This window comes from Nelumbo lutea, chromosome 1 (genome assembly GCF_056320005.1).
Source record: "Nelumbo lutea isolate HS-2025 chromosome 1, American lotus-T2T, whole genome shotgun sequence".
Lineage (NCBI taxonomy): Eukaryota > Viridiplantae > Streptophyta > Magnoliopsida > Proteales > Nelumbonaceae > Nelumbo > Nelumbo lutea.
In genome coordinates this window covers 69,254,842-69,277,159 of record NC_142684.1, presented here as the reverse complement: position 1 = coordinate 69,277,159, position 22,318 = coordinate 69,254,842, and the positions used below count along the sequence as shown (strand labels likewise).

Genomic DNA, 22,318 nt, shown 5'->3' with positions numbered 1-22,318 from the left:
AGAGCCCATCTGATGGGTTTCAGGGGGTGCACTGTCCATAACAGTGTATTCGGCCAGGCTTTGTGACAAAGGCTGGGCTGAACCCATGTGGCTGATGTGTAGATCAATGTTTGGGTCCCACGCCATACAAGGAAGCCCAACTGGGTAGTAGTTTGGAAGGCTAAATGAATACATAACTTTAAATGGGCCTTAAGCCCATTTTGAACTGGGCTAATTTGATTAGTCTTTAAGGGGCGAATTCTGAGATAAGATCAACTGATAGGATTGGGCCCACACTCTATCCACTTAGAGAGTCCAAGATCTAAATGAGATTTAGACATGGAAACTTCCTAATTAGATTAGGAGATGGCTGATCTAATCTGTAGATAAGATAAGGGTTATCCCTTATCTTAAAGGGACTTCTAATCCAGATATGATTTGGGTTAACAATTCTTAATGGGATTAGGAGCTGATCCCTTTAAGTTTATAAAAGGAAGAGGGGGCGGCAGTCTTTAGACACACAATCATTAGCAACAGATAGTCTTGTTTTCAGAGTTGAAATCACAGAAGAGAGAATTCTGCTCCCTGCAAATATTCTCTAGCCGCCTCATTCCTGTAGCCGCCGCCTATAGCAGTTCGATCTCCATTGCTTGGAGAGAAATCAAGATTTGATCTTGATTCCAATCTTTTGGAGAAAAGATTGGTGGGAGTTGTATTCACAAGCCATCCAGGTGATTCTTGAGAAGGACCAAATTCTTTTGGAAGAACACTGCTGATTCTGCTCCACCCTGCACTGCGCCATTTTCAGTGGGAGCAGATTTTGGATCCTACCTTGGGCGTGAACACCTCCATTGAGAGATATTGTTTCTCTGCATCAGGTATTATCTCTCCCTACTCCTTTTGGTTCAGATCTGGTTCAGTTTATGGTTCAAGAATGATCATTGAAAATATGATTTTCTAAATAGGGAATTCGATTCCCAGTTGAAGGGAGAGAAAAATTTTTGAAATTCACTCCCTTTATTCCGCAATCTTGGGCGTCCATGTGATGGATTTCCTATCCCTTCACGAAGAAGAAGAAGAAGAAGAAGAAGAAGAAGAAGAAGAAGAAGAAGGGTCAGTTGAAAATCTGATGGTTTACCCATCCAGTCGACCCCCTTAATCTATATTAGATTCTAATAATGTTTACAAAGACAGAAATGCCTTTACTCAAGTGTGGGGCAGAGTAACTCTAATAACACTGCCACATAAGCAAGTTACTTGATAAACAGAAGAAGACTAAACTACTCCTATTCGGCACATCTTAACACTAGTTATTAAAGAAAGAGAAGTACACAAAAATCAGATGCCAATGACTTAGTTGAAACTCAAATAACTAATTATTCCATGGATGACGATGCAGATGCTGGTAATATTAAATGGATTGACCTGTGGAAGTGTGGAGAGGCCCTGGTGGTGGACCTCTATGAACTAAAGGGAGAAACGGTAGCCTGGTGGAGCTCTTGCATTAGCTATAGGAATGCCTCCCACAACCAAGAAATGAGGATGTTAGAGTGTGGAAGTGGGACAACTCTAGTCTGTTCTTGGTGAGATTGTTCTACAGGCAACTGACTAGTGCAATGGTACACCTGGTGACATGCAAAAGATATGGTTGCCCCTAGTTCCATCTAAGGTAGCATTCTTGATTTGTCTTGTGGTGCTAGGAAAATGACCAACAAGAAATAAACTAGTCACTTGCAATATGAGCATCCACTCCATGGCATGTGTATTCTGACCATAACTTAAGAGTCGGCGGACCACCTCTTCATTCATGGCTAGTTTGTGGCCAGTAAAGTGCTCTACTGTTGCAACATGTTGAATGTCAAATGGTGCCTCCCAAGCTATAAGGGAATTAGCGGCTGGGTGGCAACTAAAGGGCCTAAATGAAAGGTGGAGAATACTATACAAAATGATTCCACCAGTGGTCGTTTGGCCTATGTGGACCGAAAAGAATCAAAGAATATTTGAAGGCATAGTAGCCCTAGGGACAAGGTGTTTGAAAGGACGATGGAAACTCTACATTCCTGGATGGTGGTGTTACACAAATTTTGTGCATAAATTTGAAGCACAAAAAATAAGGACAAATTCAAATAAATTTGATTTTTTTATTATTTTTGTAAAATATGGGTGGGGTACAATCTCTCTTTTCTTTCTTCTTTTACAACAAAGAACACCCTCCAATTCTCTTGTTGTTTGTAGGATCCAAGAATGTAATAAATTTCTTTTTCCTAGATCACTTGCACTTTGAATAGAACCTGCACAACAGCTTTGAGGCCCGATATCGTAAAAATACTTGCTTTGAGATATTTCAAGAGAGAAACATACAAATGAGCTCACTGTAACTTGTAGCCATGAGTGAAAGTTAACATTGATTTTGGATAGAGAAGTTTTCCATTAAGGATGGTTCATTGCAAAAGGATTTGGTTGTTAGAGGAGAGAAATACCAACTCAATTAGGGAAAATTGATGATGCTCCCTCGGAGTGATCTCTAAAGACATTTGCTGCAGCAACTTGAGGGTTGAAAGACTTTATCTTTGATCGTAAAAGGCTTTAGTTATAGTAGTTTGAGGTCTGTCAACCTTGATTTTGGTGTAGCCGTCTCTTCTTCTTTTTTGTCAAAAGAAAGCGAGCCCAGAGAAGGACCCCTTTGTTGTCCTCCCATTTTATAGTGGATGTCTCTATTTTAAGAGCCCGCCCTATTTTAATTTTGATTTCAATGTTATAAAAGTATATTCTAGTAGTCTATTAGGCTGATCTTCAATGGATCTGTCAGCCAACCTTAGTTTCCGCTTATATGGTCATTCATTAGGCACTATTGCATGTTAATTTCCATCAAATGGGTCTAACTAGATTGGATTGAAAGAAAAAAATAAACTCTTCCATCTATTAATGTGATTCTCTTTGTCACTTTTTGTTGATCATCGATATGTCTTGCTATGGCAGTGGGCCCTTCTTACTAAGATCTAATTGGTCCCCTGTGAATTAGGCCATGTGTGTGATTGGACGAGGGGCCTGTATAAAAGGAAATACCATTCAGCTGGTTAGTTGTGAAAGAATGGTAGGATCCATCTAATGGACGCCATGAAGGGTGTGGAATGGGTGGGCGAATTTCAAAAATTTCCTACCTTCTTCCAACTGGGAATCATATTCCCTAAATTTAGAATACATTATTCAAGGATTCTACTTGAACCATAATCAAACCAGATCTGAACCAAAAGGAAGCAGGAAAGATTATACCTGATTCGGAGAAACAATATCTCCCAAAGTTGGTGTTCACGCCCAAAGAAGAAACCAAGATCTGCTCCTGCTGAAGATGACACAGCTGTGGATGGAACGGAACCAGCAGGGTGCGTCCTACACACTGAATCCTTTGCAAGAATCCTCTGGAAACTTTGAACACCGAATCTTTTTGGTCTTTCTTGCAAGACTATTGTCAAGAACTGATTTCTTGACTTCCTATTGCTGCAAAGATCCAATCTTGCAACAGGGAATGGCGGCGGCTGGAGGAGGAGAAATCTAGGGACGAAGAGGGCTGAACTGTGTCTTCTCTCTGGAGTCTGTGAGAGATCTAATCTCAATTCGCAGGAGGTGTCTCTTGCATACCAAAAACTCCTAGTTCGAAATCTGATATTTCGGTTAGGGTTTTCTCCTCTTTCTTCTTGATTAAGAAACCTCCCAATATCTTGGGAGTTATCCCAATCCAAATCAGTATTTGGATTGGGGATAATCTTAATCCTATCTACAGATTAAGTTAGTTAACTCCTGATCTTATCAGGAGGTTACCAGATTCAAATCTAATTTGAATTTGGTCTCTTAGAGTGGATAAGGTTAAAGACCCAATCCTTTTACTAACATTAATCTCAGATTCGCCCCATGAACATGTGATCATATCAGCTTAGTTCGAAATGGGTTTTGGCCCATTAAGTGTTCAGTGTTTAACCAGTTTCCAATTTGCTGCCCAGTTGGGCTTCTTTGTATGGCGTGGGACCCAAGCATTGATCTACACACCAGCCACATGGGTTCGGCCCAGCCTTTATTACAAGGCCCAGCCGAATTCACTGAAAGACTCAGTGACCCCCTTGAGCCCATCACATGGACCCTATGGGCCCAACACTTACATTAAGTGGTCCCTAGGCCAAGCCATCTTATAAAAACCCAGGGACTGTGGGCAGACGCAAGATTAACCCATCAGGTATTATCCTAAATGGTCTTACACTTAACCTCTCAGCCCTTAATGATCAAGCACTGCCCGACAAGAGAAGACCTCTCTCTCGGCTGCAAGGAACAGTGCCACACTCTCCACTCACATGGATCCCGGGAATTAAAACCTTTTGCAAATATTTTGAAACTGTATATATATATATATATTGCAAAACAAAATTCCAACGATTGAAATCAACTGCCGGCAGTTTGGTTTCCATTAGAGAGAGTGCATTCCCGATCATTACCATTGTCCGACAAAGGGGCTGATCCTGTCACTATGACCACTTACTCAGATGAATTCTCGGACTGCCCCAACATGTCCAGGTTTTGACCCCCACTAAGGATCTCACTGATTGACACATCAAAGATAGCCCGATCCGACACCTAGTGATGTGTCATAATCGAGTCCAGGGGTCAGGTATAACTTTCTAGTTTTGCCCATCTATCTCCAAGGTCTAGGGCAATACTGGAAATCTGGTCCGATTCAAGGGTTCAAGCAATCCCATACTGCATGTGCCTTGGGTCTTACCCTGATGGCCGAAACAAGCCATCCCAACACTTGGTGGCACATCGGTATCAGCCTTGGCAGGATAAATCTCCCCAGACTTATCCAATGGCTGTGCACGTTTAAAACTAACACAAGTTTCTATAAGTGTCCAGTTTTAGGGTCTTACACAGAATTATACCAAACAACATGAATCAAACATGCACTTTAATTTATTTCCACTAAATAACAAAAGTACATCAAATCCGATTGAAGCTAAGGGCATACAAGACTGTCTAACAAGTTGATTCTCCATTGTATCAATCAGTCAACTATCATTTCCTTTTTTATCACTTAAGCGCCATTAAATGTCAATTACCATTTAATTAGGGCTTGTCATATTAGCTTGAGAAGATTTCCAGTTGATGATTTTGTCATTTTGCCCATCACCAAAAGGTAGGTGATTACCCCATGTGTAACCTTACCATATAGGGCTGGCATGCTTGAAAGCCAAGTGGCAAGGGTGGAAGCCCATTAACCTTTCCAATTTGGGTTCATATAGGGCCCCGCCTAATGCATCTTGGGCAATAGCTTAGTGAACCCATTGCCCAACAGCTATTCTTAATTTCTCATTGGGCCCTACCCAAGGCATTTCCCTGGGCCACAATATTTTCTCCTTAGTGGACCCAAAGGACCTAAAGTGTATGCTTTTTTTACCTGTCCCTAGGTGGTACACAAGGATTTCCCAAATTTGAATCATCAGTCTTATTTTAATTTTGACATGTTATTTTTGTAAACTGTATAGCTGCTCACTGTACAGGAGCTATGCTTATACTTTGAATTGATCTACACAATCATCTATCATCTTACAATTTCTTGAAAGAAATTACAATATTGTTTCACCCACATGTTTATATGAAGTTGTGAAGCATATTTTCATCTTTAGTTTGTGTTTCATATTGTGGTGCTGTTCATTTACACTTGCAAAGAAGATTTTCACCTCAACCATTTTGCTTTTATGTCCTTTTATCTTTTGCTGTTGATCAAGTTACTGTCTTCTTGGTTATCCATTAAGAATTTGGTACATCGGCTTCCAGTATCCAAATGTTAGCTAGAATTTTCTTGTAGACATATTGCTATTTTCTCTGGTATTCTTGGAGAGCTATCATGTGAAGCAGATCCTATCTGTTGGCTTTTGTTTGCAGGAAATGCACCTTTAGTCATAGCGAAGGGTGGCTTTTCAGGGATTTTTCCGGATTCAAGTTATCATGCCTACGCTTTGGCCTTGATTACTAGTTTGCCCAGTGTGGTCCTGTGGTGTGATGTGCAGTTGACAAAAGATGGAAATGGAATATGCTTTCCATACCTCAATCTAGGGAACTCTTCTAGCATATCATATGTCTTCAACGATACTAAAATGTACCGTGTTAATGGGCAACTTATGGAAGGATTCTTTTCTGTGGACTTTAGCCTAGATGACTTGACAAATGTCTACTGTAAGTGCAACTTCTTAAGTTTTTTAAATTTAACATTCTCCTGCATAAATTTAGAAATCTAGGATTATATATTTTGACACCGATATCAAACTCCTGAGATTTTCAGAATTGTAACTGACTAAATTATACTACTTTTCCTTTTGTAAATTATTTCACAAATTAGATCTTTTGCCATGTTTTTATTAGTTTACATTTTGAGTCTGATATGTTTTTGCCGTTGGAGGTTCTTGAAGCTGTCATAAGGTACCCACAGATTCTTGAAAACTAATCCCTAATGTACAAGGAATAGTAATGCACACCTTTCTGCCCAACTTCTTTGCAGAATGTTGACATTGCTATTACAGAAAAGCATACTAGATCATTATGGTGTTATATCATTTAGCATTATAAGGGGTGATTAGTGCCTTGACAAACACCACCGAGTTTGGGCAACACCAGACCAGATCTCTAGCCTTGTTTCTCGCTGGCGAGCGGCGACTGTATCAAACTTCAGAGTTCATAGTTCAGAGAGGTGGACTCTTGGTGGAATATGCCAATGGAGATTAAATTGCTGTTCGATCTATCTACATTTACTTGGCCGAAGAAAAGGGGAAGGATGATGTGGAGATGTGCTAGAGCAGCAGTGGTTTGGACATTGTGGGAAGAAAGAAATGTCAGAATCTTCCAAGAGAAGGAGAGAAGTAAGCAGCAAATTATTGACTCAGGTATGATTGACTTGGACACCACCCATGGAAGGATTCATGAAGCTGAATTTTGATGGGAGTAGTCAAGGAAATCCAGGACTTTCTGGAATTGGAGGAACTATCAGAGACAAGGATGGGGATCTGAGAGCAATCTACTCCGGACCGATGGGGATTGGAGACTCTATAAGGGCAGAACTGTATGCAGTCCTACAAGGTGTACAGATTGCAAGGGAAATAGGGGTGGAGTGCTTGGTGATAGAGGGGGACGCTAAGGTGGTGGTGGGTTGACTTAGAGATTCAGATTCAGTGATATGGTGCTACAGAAATGAATTGAAGAAATTCAAATGGGAGACACAACATATGAATTTAGTCACACAATGGGTGGTAAGGGAGGCTAACTCATTTGCTGATTGCTTAGCCAAACAAGGATTAACTAGGGATCAGTTGTATTGGGCCCAATTGTAATTTTGTGATGGTTATTTTCTTTTAAAGGGTGAGGCTGCACCTCGCGCCTCCCTTTGGGATACTTGTAACAGTTTTTATTGTACCGATAATTAACTTTTAATGAAATTTTATTTATCAAAAAAAAGATTAGTGCCTTGACAAACTAATGAACGAAAAAACTGTTTAATGCCTATAAGAGCTCCTTAGGCCAATTGCTGAATCTTTTGTGTGGCTGATTACTTTCTGTAGCCTGAGATATCACAGATTTTACTGACGGTTTGTTTTCCACTTGAACAGTAACTCAAGGAATTTACTCCCGAGCAAATAAATTTGATGGTAATATGTTCAAGATTCTCACTGTTGAAGATGTGGCAAAGCAGTTGAAGCCTCCAGGCTTATGGTTGAATATTCAGGTAAACAATTTTGAATCATAAGCTAAGATGCCCTGATATGGACATGGGTTTAAGAAACAGCTAGGAATTTCCATTTCTTGAACTCAAGGAAATGGATATGGAAGCAATTGTCCTATCTGATATGATGATACCACAGTTTTATTTCTAATCCCTTTAAAGTGAAGCATTGTTTTCAATACTTATATCTTGCCAAATTAGAATATTCTAATTTTATAGATTAAATTTGTCCATGCAATAAACAGCATTATATCAGAGCATAGCTGATAAGAACCGAGGCTCTCATCCTAATCCAGGCCCAAAGAACTCAGTCCATGCCATGCTACCAAGGACTTGTAGAGAGATTGGGTCGAATGGGCCCTAGTACCTTTCTTATTTCTTACCTTCTTTTATTTGTTATGTTTATGTTAATGGGCCTTGTCCATATAGGCTTGTTGACCCTTTTTCTTTTCATTAATATCCTCTTTCTTTTGGGTTGATTTACATATTGGTATCAAAGCAATCCTTTCCCTCTTTCTTCTTTCACTTCAATCCCATACACTCTTCGATTGGAAGAGCGTATGGAGAGTTAGATTGCTGATTATTCTTAGTTGGTTGCTGCCTATTTAGAGATCTAGAATCTGGCTATTAGAATGCCAAGAAGTTGCTATCTTTTCTCTTGCTCAAAACCCTAGATGACTAGAGAGATTCACTGTTAAGGGCCAAGGAGATTGAGTTAGGTTGGTGCTCAAGACTTGGCAGATAGATTCACTGTTAAGGGCCAAGGAGGTTGAGTTAGGTTGGCCTTCAAGGCTTGGCAGATGTTATTTACCTTCTAGAAGAGATTGAGTTCATGGTAAGGTGTCTGGAGTCGCTGGTTGGAGTGGCTGTAGTTCTCCCTATTCTCCCGGTTGTAGGGTTTGATGGAATTCTAGATTTTTGTGATTCTAGTGTTGGGTTGATTATGGGTTAGTCTATTTGGATTAGTAATACCATAATTTGATTTTCATTTGATCAGATGGAACAATTTGGACTCTAGACAAAGTAGAGCCTAGAGTTCGGAGTTGGTTTAGTAGGGTTTGTAGAACCGTTGTTTAATGCTTTGACTACAATTAAGTTAGATGGAAGGAATTACTTGGCTTGGGAACAATCTATATTGATTCATGTTTGTAGCAAAGGCAAGTTGGGGTATTTAACAAGCAATGAGAAGAAGCTAGAAGAAACTAATCCCACATATGAAAAATGGATGCAGGAGAGTTATATAGTTATTGGTTGGTTAGTTAATTCCATGCAGCCCCACATAAGTTAGCATTACTTGTGGTCTGATTTAACCAAGGAGATTTGGGATAGTGTCACAAAAACTTATTCCCAAAAATTGAATTTTGCCAGGGCCTATAAATTGAAGAATGTTGTGAATAATTTAAGACAGGGGGAGAAATATGTGGCTGTATATTATTCTATGTTAGAGTCCCTATGGTAGGAGATTAATGTAACGAAGTAGTTGCATTGGAAGGTACTAAGGATGTTGAGACTTATAGAAAGTTGGTAGAAAGGAACATGGTATTTGAGTTTCTCATTGGACTTAACCCTGAATTTGATATAACTAGATCAAGTATTTTGGCAAAGGTTGAAGTGACTCTTGCTCAGGCATATACCATGGTTAATAATGAAGAGAACATGTGGTGAGTAAAATTGAAGGCTCCACCTCCAGTTTTAGAACATTTTGCACATACAGGGATGAAGTCTAAGGGGACTAATGAGAAGAAAGAAGTGATATGTCAGTAACACTTGTTGGAAACTACATTCACATCCTCTACCAAAAATGTTTTGGAATAACAATAATAATAAGAAGATTGGGAAGACTAAAAATGCAAACATGGCTACTATTCTTGAGGGTGAGAAAGGGCATGGTGATGAGAAATCAGCTATGGAGCAATTGGCAGTTGCAAAGGCAGAACTTGGAAAATATGGAAGACTTATAAATCACTTTGTGATCACAGTTGCAGGTTGAGCCTGGGTCAGGTCCAGGTGGAACCGGAATCGACCCGACAAGAATCATTAAGGACATGAAACTGAATTGGACCCAATAAGGTCAATAATTTTAGACCCAAAACCGGACCAATCGGTTCTTGGGACAACCGAATCCGACCTGATGAACCCGATTATAATTTAATATATTCTATATATTATACATTTAATACATTTATATATTATACATTTAATATATATATATATATATATATATATATATATATATATAGATAGATAGATAGATAGATAGTCGGGTCTGAATTGGTTCGGGATTAGGCGGACTGGTTCTGACCCGATAAGAATCGGGACAATATATTAGGAATCAGAACTGACCCAATGGTTCCAGTTGGAACCAGAACCAATCCAATCGGTTTGGGTCCATTGGGTCTAATTTGACCCATTGACAACCCTTAGCATTGTAGACATTCTTATAAGTAATAAAGGTCAACTTCTCTTTTTCATATTGTCCACTTTGATGTGCGAGGGCCTTACCATTTACTTGCCATGGGTGGCTACAAATACTTTGTTCTATTTGTTGATGATTTCTCTAGATTTACATAGATTTAAATCTATGTTGTTGTGATGAAGTTTCAATCATTGTGTAGTGCATCCATGAACTTATTCTTACTCACTATAATGTTCGTATCAAAATATTTTGCCCGACAATGCTAAGGAATATTTTGAAAATAACATTTCATCATATTTTGATACCTTTAGGGCTAAGGAATATTTTGAAAATAACATTTCATCATATTTTGATACCTTTAGGGCTATTCATTAGAGCTCCTGTACCTACACTCCTCATCAAAATGTAGTGGTGGAAAGGAAGAATCGTCATGTAATTGAAGTTGCTTGAAGCCTTCTTTTTGCATCCCATGTTTTGGGAAAATTTTGGGGGAATGTTGTGTTAGGGTCCTTGTTGACCGAGTCACAAGGTTGGTAAAGGATGGTCCTTTGGATTTTCTAACTGTAGAAGATCTTCCCACCTGTGAGCCTTGCCTACAAGGCAAGATGACAAAACGACCATTTGACGGTAAACCTGAAAGATGTACAGGCACACTTGACCTAATACATACTGATGTATGTGGTCCCCTGAGTGTTAGGACACGAAATCAACATGTGTATTTCATCACTTTCACAGATGATTTCTCACGATATGGTTACGTGTACCTAATGAAACACAAGTCTGAATCCTTTGAAAAGTTCAAAGAGTTTAGACAAGAGGTCGAGAAACAGTTGGGGAGAGAAATTAAAGCCCTTCGATCTGATCGAGGTGGGGAGTATCTCTTTGACGAATTCAGGGACTACTTAAAGGACAATGGGATAATATCACAATTAGCTCCTCCTGCTACACCACAACTTAACGGCGTTTCAGAGAGGAGGAATAAGATCTTATTGGATATGGTCCGGTCGCTTCTCATACACTCAAAGTTACCCACATCCTTTTGGGGTTATGCATTAGAGACTGCGATTTACGTGGTGAATCGGGTTCCAACCAAATTAGTTCCGAACACTCCATATGAACTTTGGACCAGAAAGAAACCAAGTGTCAGACACTTGAAGATTTCGGGTTGTCCAGCACACGTTAAAAGAACGAGTACAGACAAGTTGGAATCCAAGACCAGTCGTTGCCTATTTGTAGGATATCCAAAAGGCTCTATAGGCTACCTATTCTATGACCCAAGTGAGCAGAAAGTGTTCTGCAGTCGAAATGCACAATTCTTGGAGACCGATTACATCCTGAACACCCATCATCAAGAAATTGTTCTTGATGAGGAGAGCTTAGGAACAGTGGGAGATGTCCCACAAGTTCCAGGTAGTGACCAACCTAGAAGATCAACTCGGGTATCCAGGCCACCAGTCCGTTATGGTTATGACCAGGATAGTTACCTGGTGGAAACCTTGACTAGTGAGGAGGATCCCGTGACTTGCACGGAAGCTATGTTGGACATAGATTCCCAGAAGTGGGTGGAGACCATGAGAGCAGAGATGGACTCAATGGAGACCAATGGAGTCTGGACTCTAGTAGATCCGCCCTCCGGGGTAAAAGCAATTGGTTGCAAATGGATTTACAAGAGGAAGAAGGGCCCCGATGGTAGGGTTGAGACCTTCAAAGCTCGTCTGGTGGCCAAAGGGTACACTCAGAAAGAGGGTATCGATTATGAGGAAACATTTTCGCCTGTGGCCATGCTTAAATCCATTGGGATTCTACTAGCTGTAGTAGCATACCATGATTATGAGATTTGGCAGATGGATGTCAGAACTGCATTCCTGAATGGAGATCTTACTGAAGATATCTATATGCAGCAGCCGCAAGGCTTCATAGCTGCGGGTCAGGAAAACATGGTATGTAAACTCAATAGATCCATTTATGGACTTAAGCAAGCTTCTAGAAGTTGGAACATCCGTTTTGACTCTGCTGTCAAATCGTTTGACTTCGAGCAGAATCCGGATGAACCCTGTGTCTATAGGAAGTACAGTGGAGATAAGGTTACCTTCTTGGTTCTGTATGTAGATGACATTCTACTCATTGGGAATGATGTAGGAATGTTGACTACGGTGAAAGTATGGCTTTCACAGCAATTCTCCATGAAAGAACTTGGAGAAGCCTCCTATATACTGGGTCTTCGACTCTATAGAGATAGATCGAAGCAGATAATAGGATTATCCCAATCTGCCTACATTGACAAAATAGTCAAAAGATACAGCATGGAAAGCTCCAAGAAAGGAAATGTTCCTTTCAGGCACGGAGTCACTCTCTCCAAGAAGATGTCTCCCAAGACTTTTGAGGAGATTGATGGCATGAAAGACGTTCCCTATGCCCCTGCCGTTGGGAGCATCATGTATGCCATGCTGTGCACTCGTCCTGACATTGCTCAGGCAGTGAGTGTAGTAAGCAGATTTCAGGCCAACCCAGGGCAGGAGCACTGGACTGCTGTGAAAAACATACTTAAGTACCTTCGAAGGACAAAAGAGTTTTGTCTAGTATTCGATGGTAGCTCGCTACAGATTCAAGGGTATACAGATGCCGATTTCCATTCGGATCCAGATGATAGAAAGTCTACATCTGGATATGTTTTCACGATAGGATCATGTGCTGTTTGCTGGAAAAGCAGCAAACAGGGGTCCACTGCAGACTCCACGACCGAGGCCGAGTACATTGCCGCAAGTGAGGCTGCCAAAGAAGCCGTGTGGATGAAGAAGTTCGTTCACAAGTTGGGAGTAGTTCCGTCCAGCACATCACCCATCCCATTGTTGTGTGACAACAATGGAGCTATAGCTCAGGCTAAAGAGCCACGAACCCACTCGAAGTCGAAGCACATCGAGAGGAAGTACCATGTACTAAGGGAGATTGTTGGTAGAGGGGACATCCTAATTCAGAAGGTACCGTCAGCGGAAAATGTAGCAGACCCATTGACAAAGCCACTATCACAGAAAGTGTTTGAGAAACACGTGGAATGCATGGGACTCCGGCTAGTACCTGATTGGACCTAAGTGCAAGTGGGAGCTGTTAGACAGTTTTGTATGCCCTTAGCTTCAATCAAGATGATGTACTTTATGAGTTTATTGTAAATGAATAAAAGTGCATATTTGATTCATGTTCCCTTGGTATGTTTCTGTGTAATACCCTTAAACTAGACACTTAATGAGACTCGTGTTAGTTTAGAATGTTCACAGCCAGTGGGTTGGTCTGGGGAGACCTATCCTGACAAGGCTGACACTGTGGTGCCACCAAGTCGGTTGGGGTGGCTTGTCTCAGTTGCCGGGGTGAGACCCTAGGCAGTTACCGTGTAGGATTAATTGAATCTTTGAACTAGACCAGATTTCCAGTATTGCCCTGGACCTTGGAGATTGATGGGCAAAACTGGAAAGTTACACCCGACCCCTAGACTCGATTATGATACTGTACTATGTGTCGGATTGGGCCGTCTTTGATGTACCAATCAGTGAGATCCTTAGCGGGGGTCAAAACCTGGGTATGTTGGGACAATCTGAGAATTCATCTGAGTGGGTGATCATAGTGACATGATCAGCCCCTTTATCGGACAAAGGTAATGATCGGGGATGCACTATCACTGATGGAAACCAAGACTACTGGCAGCCGATTTCAATCGTTGAGATTTGTTTTGCAAAATATATTTTATATGAGATATAAAAGTATATACACTATGGTTTCTAAAATGTTTGCAAAAGGTTTTAATTCCCGAGATCCATATAAGCAGAGAGTGCAACATTGTTCCTTGCAGCCGAGGGAGAGGTCCTCTCTTGTTGGGTAGTGTATGATCATTATGGGCTGAGAGGTTAAGTGTAAGACCATTGAGGATAATACCTGATGGGCTAATCTTGCATCTGCCCACAGTCCCTGGGTGTTACAAGGTGGCTTGGCCCAGGGACCACTTAGGGTAAGTGTTGGGCCCATAGAGCCCATCTGATGGGTTTCAGGGGGTGCACTGTCCATAACAGTGTATTCGGCCAGGCTTTGTGACAAAGGCTGGGCTGAACCCATGTGGCTGATGTGTAGATCAATGTTTGGGTCCCACGCCATACAAGGAAGCCTAACTGGGCATTAGTTTGGAAGGCTAAATGAATACATAACCTTAAATGGGCCTTAAGCCCATTTTGAACTGGGCTAATTTGATTAGTCTTTAAGGGGCGAATTCTGAGATAAGATCAACTGATAGGATTGGGCCCACACTCTATCCACTTAGAGAGTCCAAGATCTAAATGAGATTTAGACATGGAAACTTCCTAATTAGATTAGGAGATGGCTGATCTAATCTGTAGATAAGATAAGGGTTATCCCTTATCTTAAAGGGACTTCTAATCCAAATATGATTTGGGTTAGCAACTATTAATGGGATTAGGAGCTGATCCCTTTAAGTTTATAAAAGGAAGAGGGGGCGGCAGCTTTTAGACAAACAATGCAATCCAAAGATCTTTGTCTTCAGAGCTGAGATTATTAGAAGAGAGAATTCTGCACCCTGCAAATACTCTCTTGCCGCCTCCTTCCTGCAGCCGCCGCCTACAGCAGTTCGATCCCCAGTTCTTGAGAGAAATCAAGATTTGATCTTGATACCAATCTTTTGGAGAAAAGATTGGTGGGAGTTGTATTCACAAGCCGTCCAGTTGATTCTTGCGAAGGGTCAAGTTCTTTTGGAAGAACACTGCTGATTCTGCTCAACCCTGCACTGCGCCATTTTCAGTGGGAGCAGATTTTGGATCCTACCTTGGCCGTGAACACCTCCATTGGGAAATACTGCATCTCTGTATCAGGTATTATCTCTCCCTACTCCTTTTGGTTCAGATCTGATTCAGTTTATGGTTCAAGAATGATCCTTGAAAATATGATTTTTTAAATGGGGAATTCAATTCCCAGTTGAAGGAAGAGAAAAATTTTTGAAATTTGCCCCTTATTCCGCAATTTTTGGGCGTCCATGTGATTGATTTCCTATCCCTTTATGTTGTTCTTATTATTTGCCACCTATTTGATAAACCATGTGGTTTCTCGGGTTTTAGGTTTCAAGTCACCTTTTAGTATCATCTTTCCTAATGAGGATCTTTTCTCTATTCCTCTTTGGGTCTTTGGATGTATTTGCTATGTTCACATTCTTAGCCAGCAAAGGCACAAGTTTGGCCTAAGGCTCGTAAATGTATGTTTTTGGGATATGCCTCCACACAGAAGGGATATTGCTATTATGACCTAGTTAGTGGCACTCGCTTTGTCTCTATGGATGTCACTTTGGCAGAATCTAGTCCTTTTTATAGCCTTTCTTATAGAAGAAAAACAATCATTAGAAATAAAGGACTGACTAAAAAGGTGTTAAAAGATGTTAGGAATCAACAGAAAAGAGAAAAGGAGAGAAGAAGTTGGCAGCAAATAGGGTTTGGAGAGAAGACTTTCAAATGAATTCTCTCTTCCCTAATCCCTTTTCATTAACTATAATTTACAACTTTTGATATTTACAAAGAGGCCCTTAATTGGGCGATTAACTTAATTAAGGATAACATAAAAAAGGCCCATTAGTTAGAAGGCCCATTAACAACATAAACAAGAACATAAACAAATAAAAGCAACTTATAGGCCATTCGGCCCATTCTCTCTACACTCCCCCTCAAGCTGAGCATAGATGTCAATCATGCCAAGTTTGCCAGTGTCATGTTGAAGTTTGGCCTTGGAGATTCCCTTGGTAAGAATGTCAGCTGATTGCTCTTTAGATGTAATGAATGGTAGACAAACTTCTCCAGAGCCACTCTTTCTTTGATAAAATGCCTGTCAACTTCAATATGTTTAGTCCTATCATGTTGCACCGGATTGTGAGCAATGTTGATGGCGGCCTGATTATCACAATATAACATTAATGGCTTATCATAATCAGCACCCAGTTCTACTATCTTTGGTTGCTCATTCAGATTGGCCACTCTATCTGTTTGGGGTTGAACTGAAGGTCAAATCATGGTGATGTGACACATATTGATATTATATATATATATATACTATGAGTTATATAAATACTATATATAATATATTTTACAAATTTTATTATACTCGAATATGGTGGACTAGTGTTCTTTAATTTTTAAAGCAAATGGCTAGGGTTCAAGTCTCTTAATTTACACTTTCTTTAAAATACGTGTGTAATAAAGTAATATATACAATAAAGAATCATTAATTAACACAAATAAAGAGGTGGACTAGTGGTACTTAATACATGAAAATAAGAGGCCATGAGTTCAAGTCTTGTCACACATGTTTTAAAATTTCGATTATTTAATGACCTAGGCAGTTTCATGAAATTGTGACCAGTTTACTAGTTTTCCAGTTAAACCTGATGGTCGATCGGTTTTCATTGGCTTTTTAGCAAGTACGGTTCTTGGGGTGTGATTGAACCGGTTATGGTTTCGAGTCATGATTCAATAGGTTTGACTGGCTGGTTTGGTTTGGTTTTCGAAATGTAGTTTCAAGTTATTGTGGTTTAGATATCTTCTAGAAGAGTTGGGCATTGATTATGAGAAATTGATGATGTTATACTGTGATAATCAAGTAGCTATCAACATTGCTCACAACTTTGTTTAGCATGACAAAACAAAGCATATTGAAGTAGATATACATTTCATTCAAGTGAAAGTTGCTTCAAGGGAAGTTTGCTTACCATTTATTGCTTCTGAAGAACAATTAGTTGATGTCTTGACTAGGGAATTCCAAAGGGGAAGCTGCAACACTATATAAACAAGCTGGGCATGATTGACATCTATGCTTGGCTTGATGGGGAGTGTAGAGAAACTGGGTCTTATGGGCCCTAGTACTTCTTTCATTCCTTACCTTCTTTTATTTGTTATGTTTATGTTAATAGGCCTTATCTATATGGACCTGCAAACTTTTTTTTTTTTTCATTCTTTTATGTTATGTTATCAGCTGGCTGCCCCATTAAGGGCATCTTTCTAATTATGATTTTTAAGATTAGATTAATAAAAGTGATTAGGATAGGAGAAAGGATAGAACTGATTGAACTCTCTTCTTCTTACTTTTCTATTTCTTTTTTTTTTTTAAGAATAAAAATAAAAATTCATTAGAGAAAAGAAAATAGAATACAATAGGAAGGTGATAAGACATCACCCGAAGAGGAAGCAAACCCAAAGAACCCAACAAAGATCTCAAGAGTCCCGTACTAAAACCCAAAAAACCAAACAACTAACGAAACTTTAAGATTCTCTCAAAACAATCTCAAGCAAAGGCCAAGGAAACAACCAAAAAAATCCCCATGGAGCAAATACATCCAACCCCACCCCTGAATAGAAACTTAATCCCTCCTTTCTCCATGACCAAGACCTCAATCTTCCTCCATGAACTCATCCTCCTGACTTGAATCATCTTCCTTCCGGTGCTCACCTTCCCGATGAGCTTTTCTGTTCACCTTCTCTTCCCTTTTCCTCTTTCAAACTCCTTAAAGGCCCTTCTAGCAAACTCCTCACCACCCTAGAAATACAAACCCAGACTCTTTCCAATTGCGACTTCTCTATCCACCAAATTCTGGAGAGTCCCACACCCTGACCTAGTTATAGTGCCATCATTATTTTGCATTGTCTCGCTCTTACCAGAAACAAAGTCAACATCACTCAATTTGTTCTTTTGTCGCTCCTTCCCTAAATGGGAGGCCGGTGGGCTTTGCACCATTGTCCCCTATTGTCAGTGCCAGATGTCCCACTGCCTCTTAATCTTTTCCTCCTATAAACCCGTGTGTAGTTTTACCTAGGTCCTGCCCCCGCCAGACCAAGTTTTAGCCTGGAGAAGGTCTTTGTCACATGCACTACATTGTGATTTTTTGAACTATGTGATTTCTTGTTAATCACCTTGCTTATCTGGTTCTCTTCCTTTTCATCAATCTTGCTCCTTTGGCCCAAATCAACACCCAGCTTTCTTGCCTTCATCTCCTCGAGGTGAAAACTGTCCTCGTTGTAGATCTCCTCCTGACACCTTATGTCTTCACCATCACCTGTTTCCACTTTCCCCTTATTTTCACCTTATCTCTCATGTTCATCACCTGCAGAAGCACGTTCTTTCCCAACCTTCTCCTCCCCTCCTTCCAACCTCTGTAAATCCGCAGAGAAATCCACTTCCAAAGTCAATCCAACAGGCTTTCCAAAGTCATACCTATTCCCATCTGTAACCTCAATCTCGGTAGAGTCACAAAATACCTCGACACCTTTTCCACCCAGAGGACAGATATCAGAATCTTCATTCGCTGAAGAAATTGGGCAAATCACAAGATTCACACCTGCTTCACAATAAAACTCTTCTTACCACTCTTATCATACTTGGCGATCACCCAGATCCACATTTCTCCCTTACACTTTCTACTTTCATCCAAAGCACTTCTAATCAGTGTCCCACTTCTTTTAAACTTTGGTCTGTTAAGATCTAAGACCTTTCTCTTGTAGACTCTATTCTTCCTCCTCTGATTTTTCTTCCTTCCCTAAACCAGCACTGTGAGGTTCATCTCCATTTGGAACTTCACTTGGATGAGATGCGAGCTTCAGGTGGGTCCCCTGGATGGAGGAAGATGATGATGGACGAGGCAACTTGTCTCCTGTCGAACTGCTCAAAGGCCTTTTCCCTCGAGTCATGTGATTATTAACATGATCTGCTTTTGCTAACCAGACCAGGCCCTACATCCAGTCCCATCCTTTGAACTCGAACCGGTTTGGGCCACCTCTTAGTAGACTTTAAGTTATGTGGTCCCAAAGCTTTAGATGACATGGCACCGCCCATGATAGCCTCGGCATAAGATTTTGCACCTAATTCTTTGAATTACAAACTTTATTAAGCATTTTCTTCTCATCAGATCTGCGTGCAATCTCACCATATTCCTTTGAACCTTGGCCAATAACCTTTGAACCTTTGCCTGTCCTTTTCCCTCCACGTGTAACCCACACCTCTAGAAAATCATCGTCTTCTACCTTAGAGCATTTCGTTCAAAGTGACGTTTTGACTTCTAGCAGAACCCAGACCTTCAACCAGAGACCATCTCTGAGCAGACTGATGCATCTAGGAACATCTTCAGGCTTCAATCCTGCGAGTCTGAGTCTTGCTGCGTGCAGATCTTGAAGATTATAAGCAATCAACGCTCCACCCAGAATCTGGTTCTCTTCTATTTCTTGCTATCTTTTCTCTTTTCTTATATTTTCAGGTTAAAATATCCTCTTTCTTTTGGGTTGATTTACATTTGGACTTAGCTGTAGCCCAGGGAAGGATCAGGTGCCTTACCCCACCAATCACATTGGTTTATTCCAGGAGGCCACGTCAGCTCAGTTAGTTAGAAGCCCTAATGATGAAACATGCACTCTAAGAAAGAGCATAGTTAGCATTTATCAAAAAAAAAAAAAGAAAGCATAATTAACTAGTTGCAGAATAACAAAACCAGCTCTGGGATTATTCTCTCATTTTTCCTCTTTCTCTTCTTCTCTTCTCCCTCTTTCCCCTTCTTTCTATGCTTCATTTCACTTTATCTTTGTAATTAAATATCTTGAGGAATCTCCCCCCCTGTGGTTCAGTGAGGTTCTGATTAAGTTTCATCAATAGCTGTGTTATCAGACCTGCATTTAATCAAATAAATGAAGAAATACACACCTGCAACGAGTTTTGGAAGAGATAACAGGGAGGAAGAAGAAGAGAAGAAGAATATGAACAGAATAGGGCTATTCAGCCTCTCTCTCTCTCTCTCTCTCTCTCTCTCTCTCTCGCTGCTGCCCCAATACGTTTAAATCATAATGAAAGGAGGAATTATGATATTACCCCTGATTATGAGACTTAAGACGAGACAAAAAAACAGAACCAAAAGAGGGGAAAAAGACTAAAATAACCCAGAACAAACACTATATTTTAACAGTCCCCCTCAAGTTGGAGGATATATATCATACAACTCCAACTTGTTACAAATGTATTTCATCTAAGCACCACTCAATCCTTTGGTGAATAGGTCAGCAAGTTGATCTTCAGACTTCACATATGGGGTAATGATTTCTCCACTGATCACCTTCTCTCTTACAAGGTTGAAATCCACCTCTATGTGTTTGGTTCTCTTATGATACACTGGATTGAAGGAAATATGAATAATTGCTGCCTGGTTGTCACAAAACAGCTTCATGGGAGTTGTGACTGATATTCCCATCTCCTGTAACAGTTGTTTCAACCACACCAACTCGCATGTAGTGTGAGCCACGACTCTATACTTGGCCTCAACACTACTTCTCATCACCACATTCAGCTTCCTGCTCTTCCAAGTGATTAAATTGCCTGCCAAAAACGTACAGTAACTAGTTGTTGATTTCCTATTAGTAACTTGTAGAGAAGATGGGCCGAATGGCCCATAAGTTGTTTATTCTTTCTTATTATTTATGTTTTTTTGTAATGGGCCTTATTCTGGGCCCATCCTGTCTTATTATGTTCTTTGTAATTTCTTGCCCAACTAAGGGCCTCCTTGTAATTATTCAAATCTATCTTAATAAAATAGTGTTAGGGTGCTGAGAGAGAGAAAGGTTTGAAACTCTCACTCTCAAACCCTCATTGCCGAACTCTCAAGGTCTACTCTCTTCAGTTTTCTTCATGGTATCAGAGCAGGCCTGAACTTCAATATTCTAGGGCTGGAAGCTTAGCTCGTGTTGCCTGATTCCTGGAGGTCATTGGAAGTGCCCAAGACTCGAATCTCTTGGAGAAGTGGTTCGGTGGCCAGGAAGAATCAGAGAAAAAAAAGGGAAGGGGAACAACTCGGTTCTGATTTGAAGCTCAAAATTGTAAGTTGTGCTCAGATTTCTGGGTTATTTTTTTGGTGTGTTTTGACTGTTGAAGTGTCTGAAATTTCTGGGTTGTTTCTATACAGTTTTTGGCTGCCCTTTAATCTGGTTTAACCCAAAAATTTCTGGGCTGTTTTCACTCCTTCTTGGATTGTCAAAACTGCCGAAACATCCTTGTATCAAGAGCTGTAGATTGTTTCTTCTATTTGGCTGTTTTTGGGGACTGTACGGACTACTCTTGAGGCCTTTTTTTTCTTTTTTGGATATTTCTTTGGTGATTACCTTGAAGTCCCTGATTTGAAAACGAACTTCGGTTGAGTGCACAGTGCCTAGAAGTTTCTGATTACTTCTTGAAGGCCGAACCAAGCTGTTTTTTTTTTGGTGACTCGTGTAAAATTTTCTGCTTCAGTTTTGGTTCTCAGAACTTTCAGGTGTAGTTTGGCCTTGTGTATTGCCTTCTTGAGGTCGGTTGAACTCAGTCCTTGCTTATCCTCATTCAGTATACTTATAGAAGTCATCTGAAATCATATTTGAAGTGTTTACATGATGTACTCCTCAGAGTTTGAAAACAAGAATGGTGCTGAATATGGACTGGTTCAGGGGACTCCAAGTGATTCTTTATTGATTGTAACCACAGTCAAACTAGATGGAACTAATTATCTGGCATGGTCACAATCAGTAAAGATTTATGTATGTAGTAGAGGAAAGTGGGGGTTCATTTCCGGGAGCAAGAAGGCTCCCCCAGAAGATGATCCATCCTACGAGAAGTGGATGCAAGAAAATTACACCGTCATTGGGTGGATTGTGGATTCAATGCAGCTACAAATTAGCCAACACTACCTATGGATGAATTCAGCAAAGGAAATTTGGGACAGTGTTGCAGAAACCTATTCCCAAAAACTCAATGTGGCCAGAGCATATAAATTGAGAAGTGATGTAAAGAATTTAAGGCAAGGGGAGAAACCTCTAGCTGTATATTTCTCAACCCTGAAGTTTCTATGGCAAGAGATTGACCTAATAGAAGTTGTAACTTGGGCCACCACCAATGATGTAGAGACCTACAGAAAATTGGTTGAAAGGAACAGGGTGTTTGAGTTCTTAACCGGACTAAACCCAAAATATGATATCACAAAACAGAATATTCTTTCCAAGGAGTGTCTCATTGTCACAAGCTTATGCATTGGTGAGTAGTGAAGAGAGCATAAGGGTTGTCTAGGTTCAAGGGGCTGATATTAGTGATCACTTTGCAAATATGGGGGTTAAAACTAAAGGGAGTGCTGGAAC

The 22,318-nt window shown here is 40.4% G+C and overlaps 1 protein-coding gene across 1 annotated transcript in view; it reads left to right on the top strand.

Annotated features, from left to right (window-relative positions):
• Positions 1–22,318, top strand: part of LOC148875144 (glycerophosphodiester phosphodiesterase GDPDL3-like) — an 88,109-nt gene that overhangs the window by 8,434 nt on the left and 57,357 nt on the right. The window contains exons 2-3 of the mRNA XM_088964849.1: positions 5,908–6,198; positions 7,623–7,738. Coding sequence (XP_088820975.1) covers positions 5,908–6,198; positions 7,623–7,738 — 407 coding nt within the window. The remainder of the gene's footprint in view (positions 1–5,907; positions 6,199–7,622; positions 7,739–22,318) is intronic.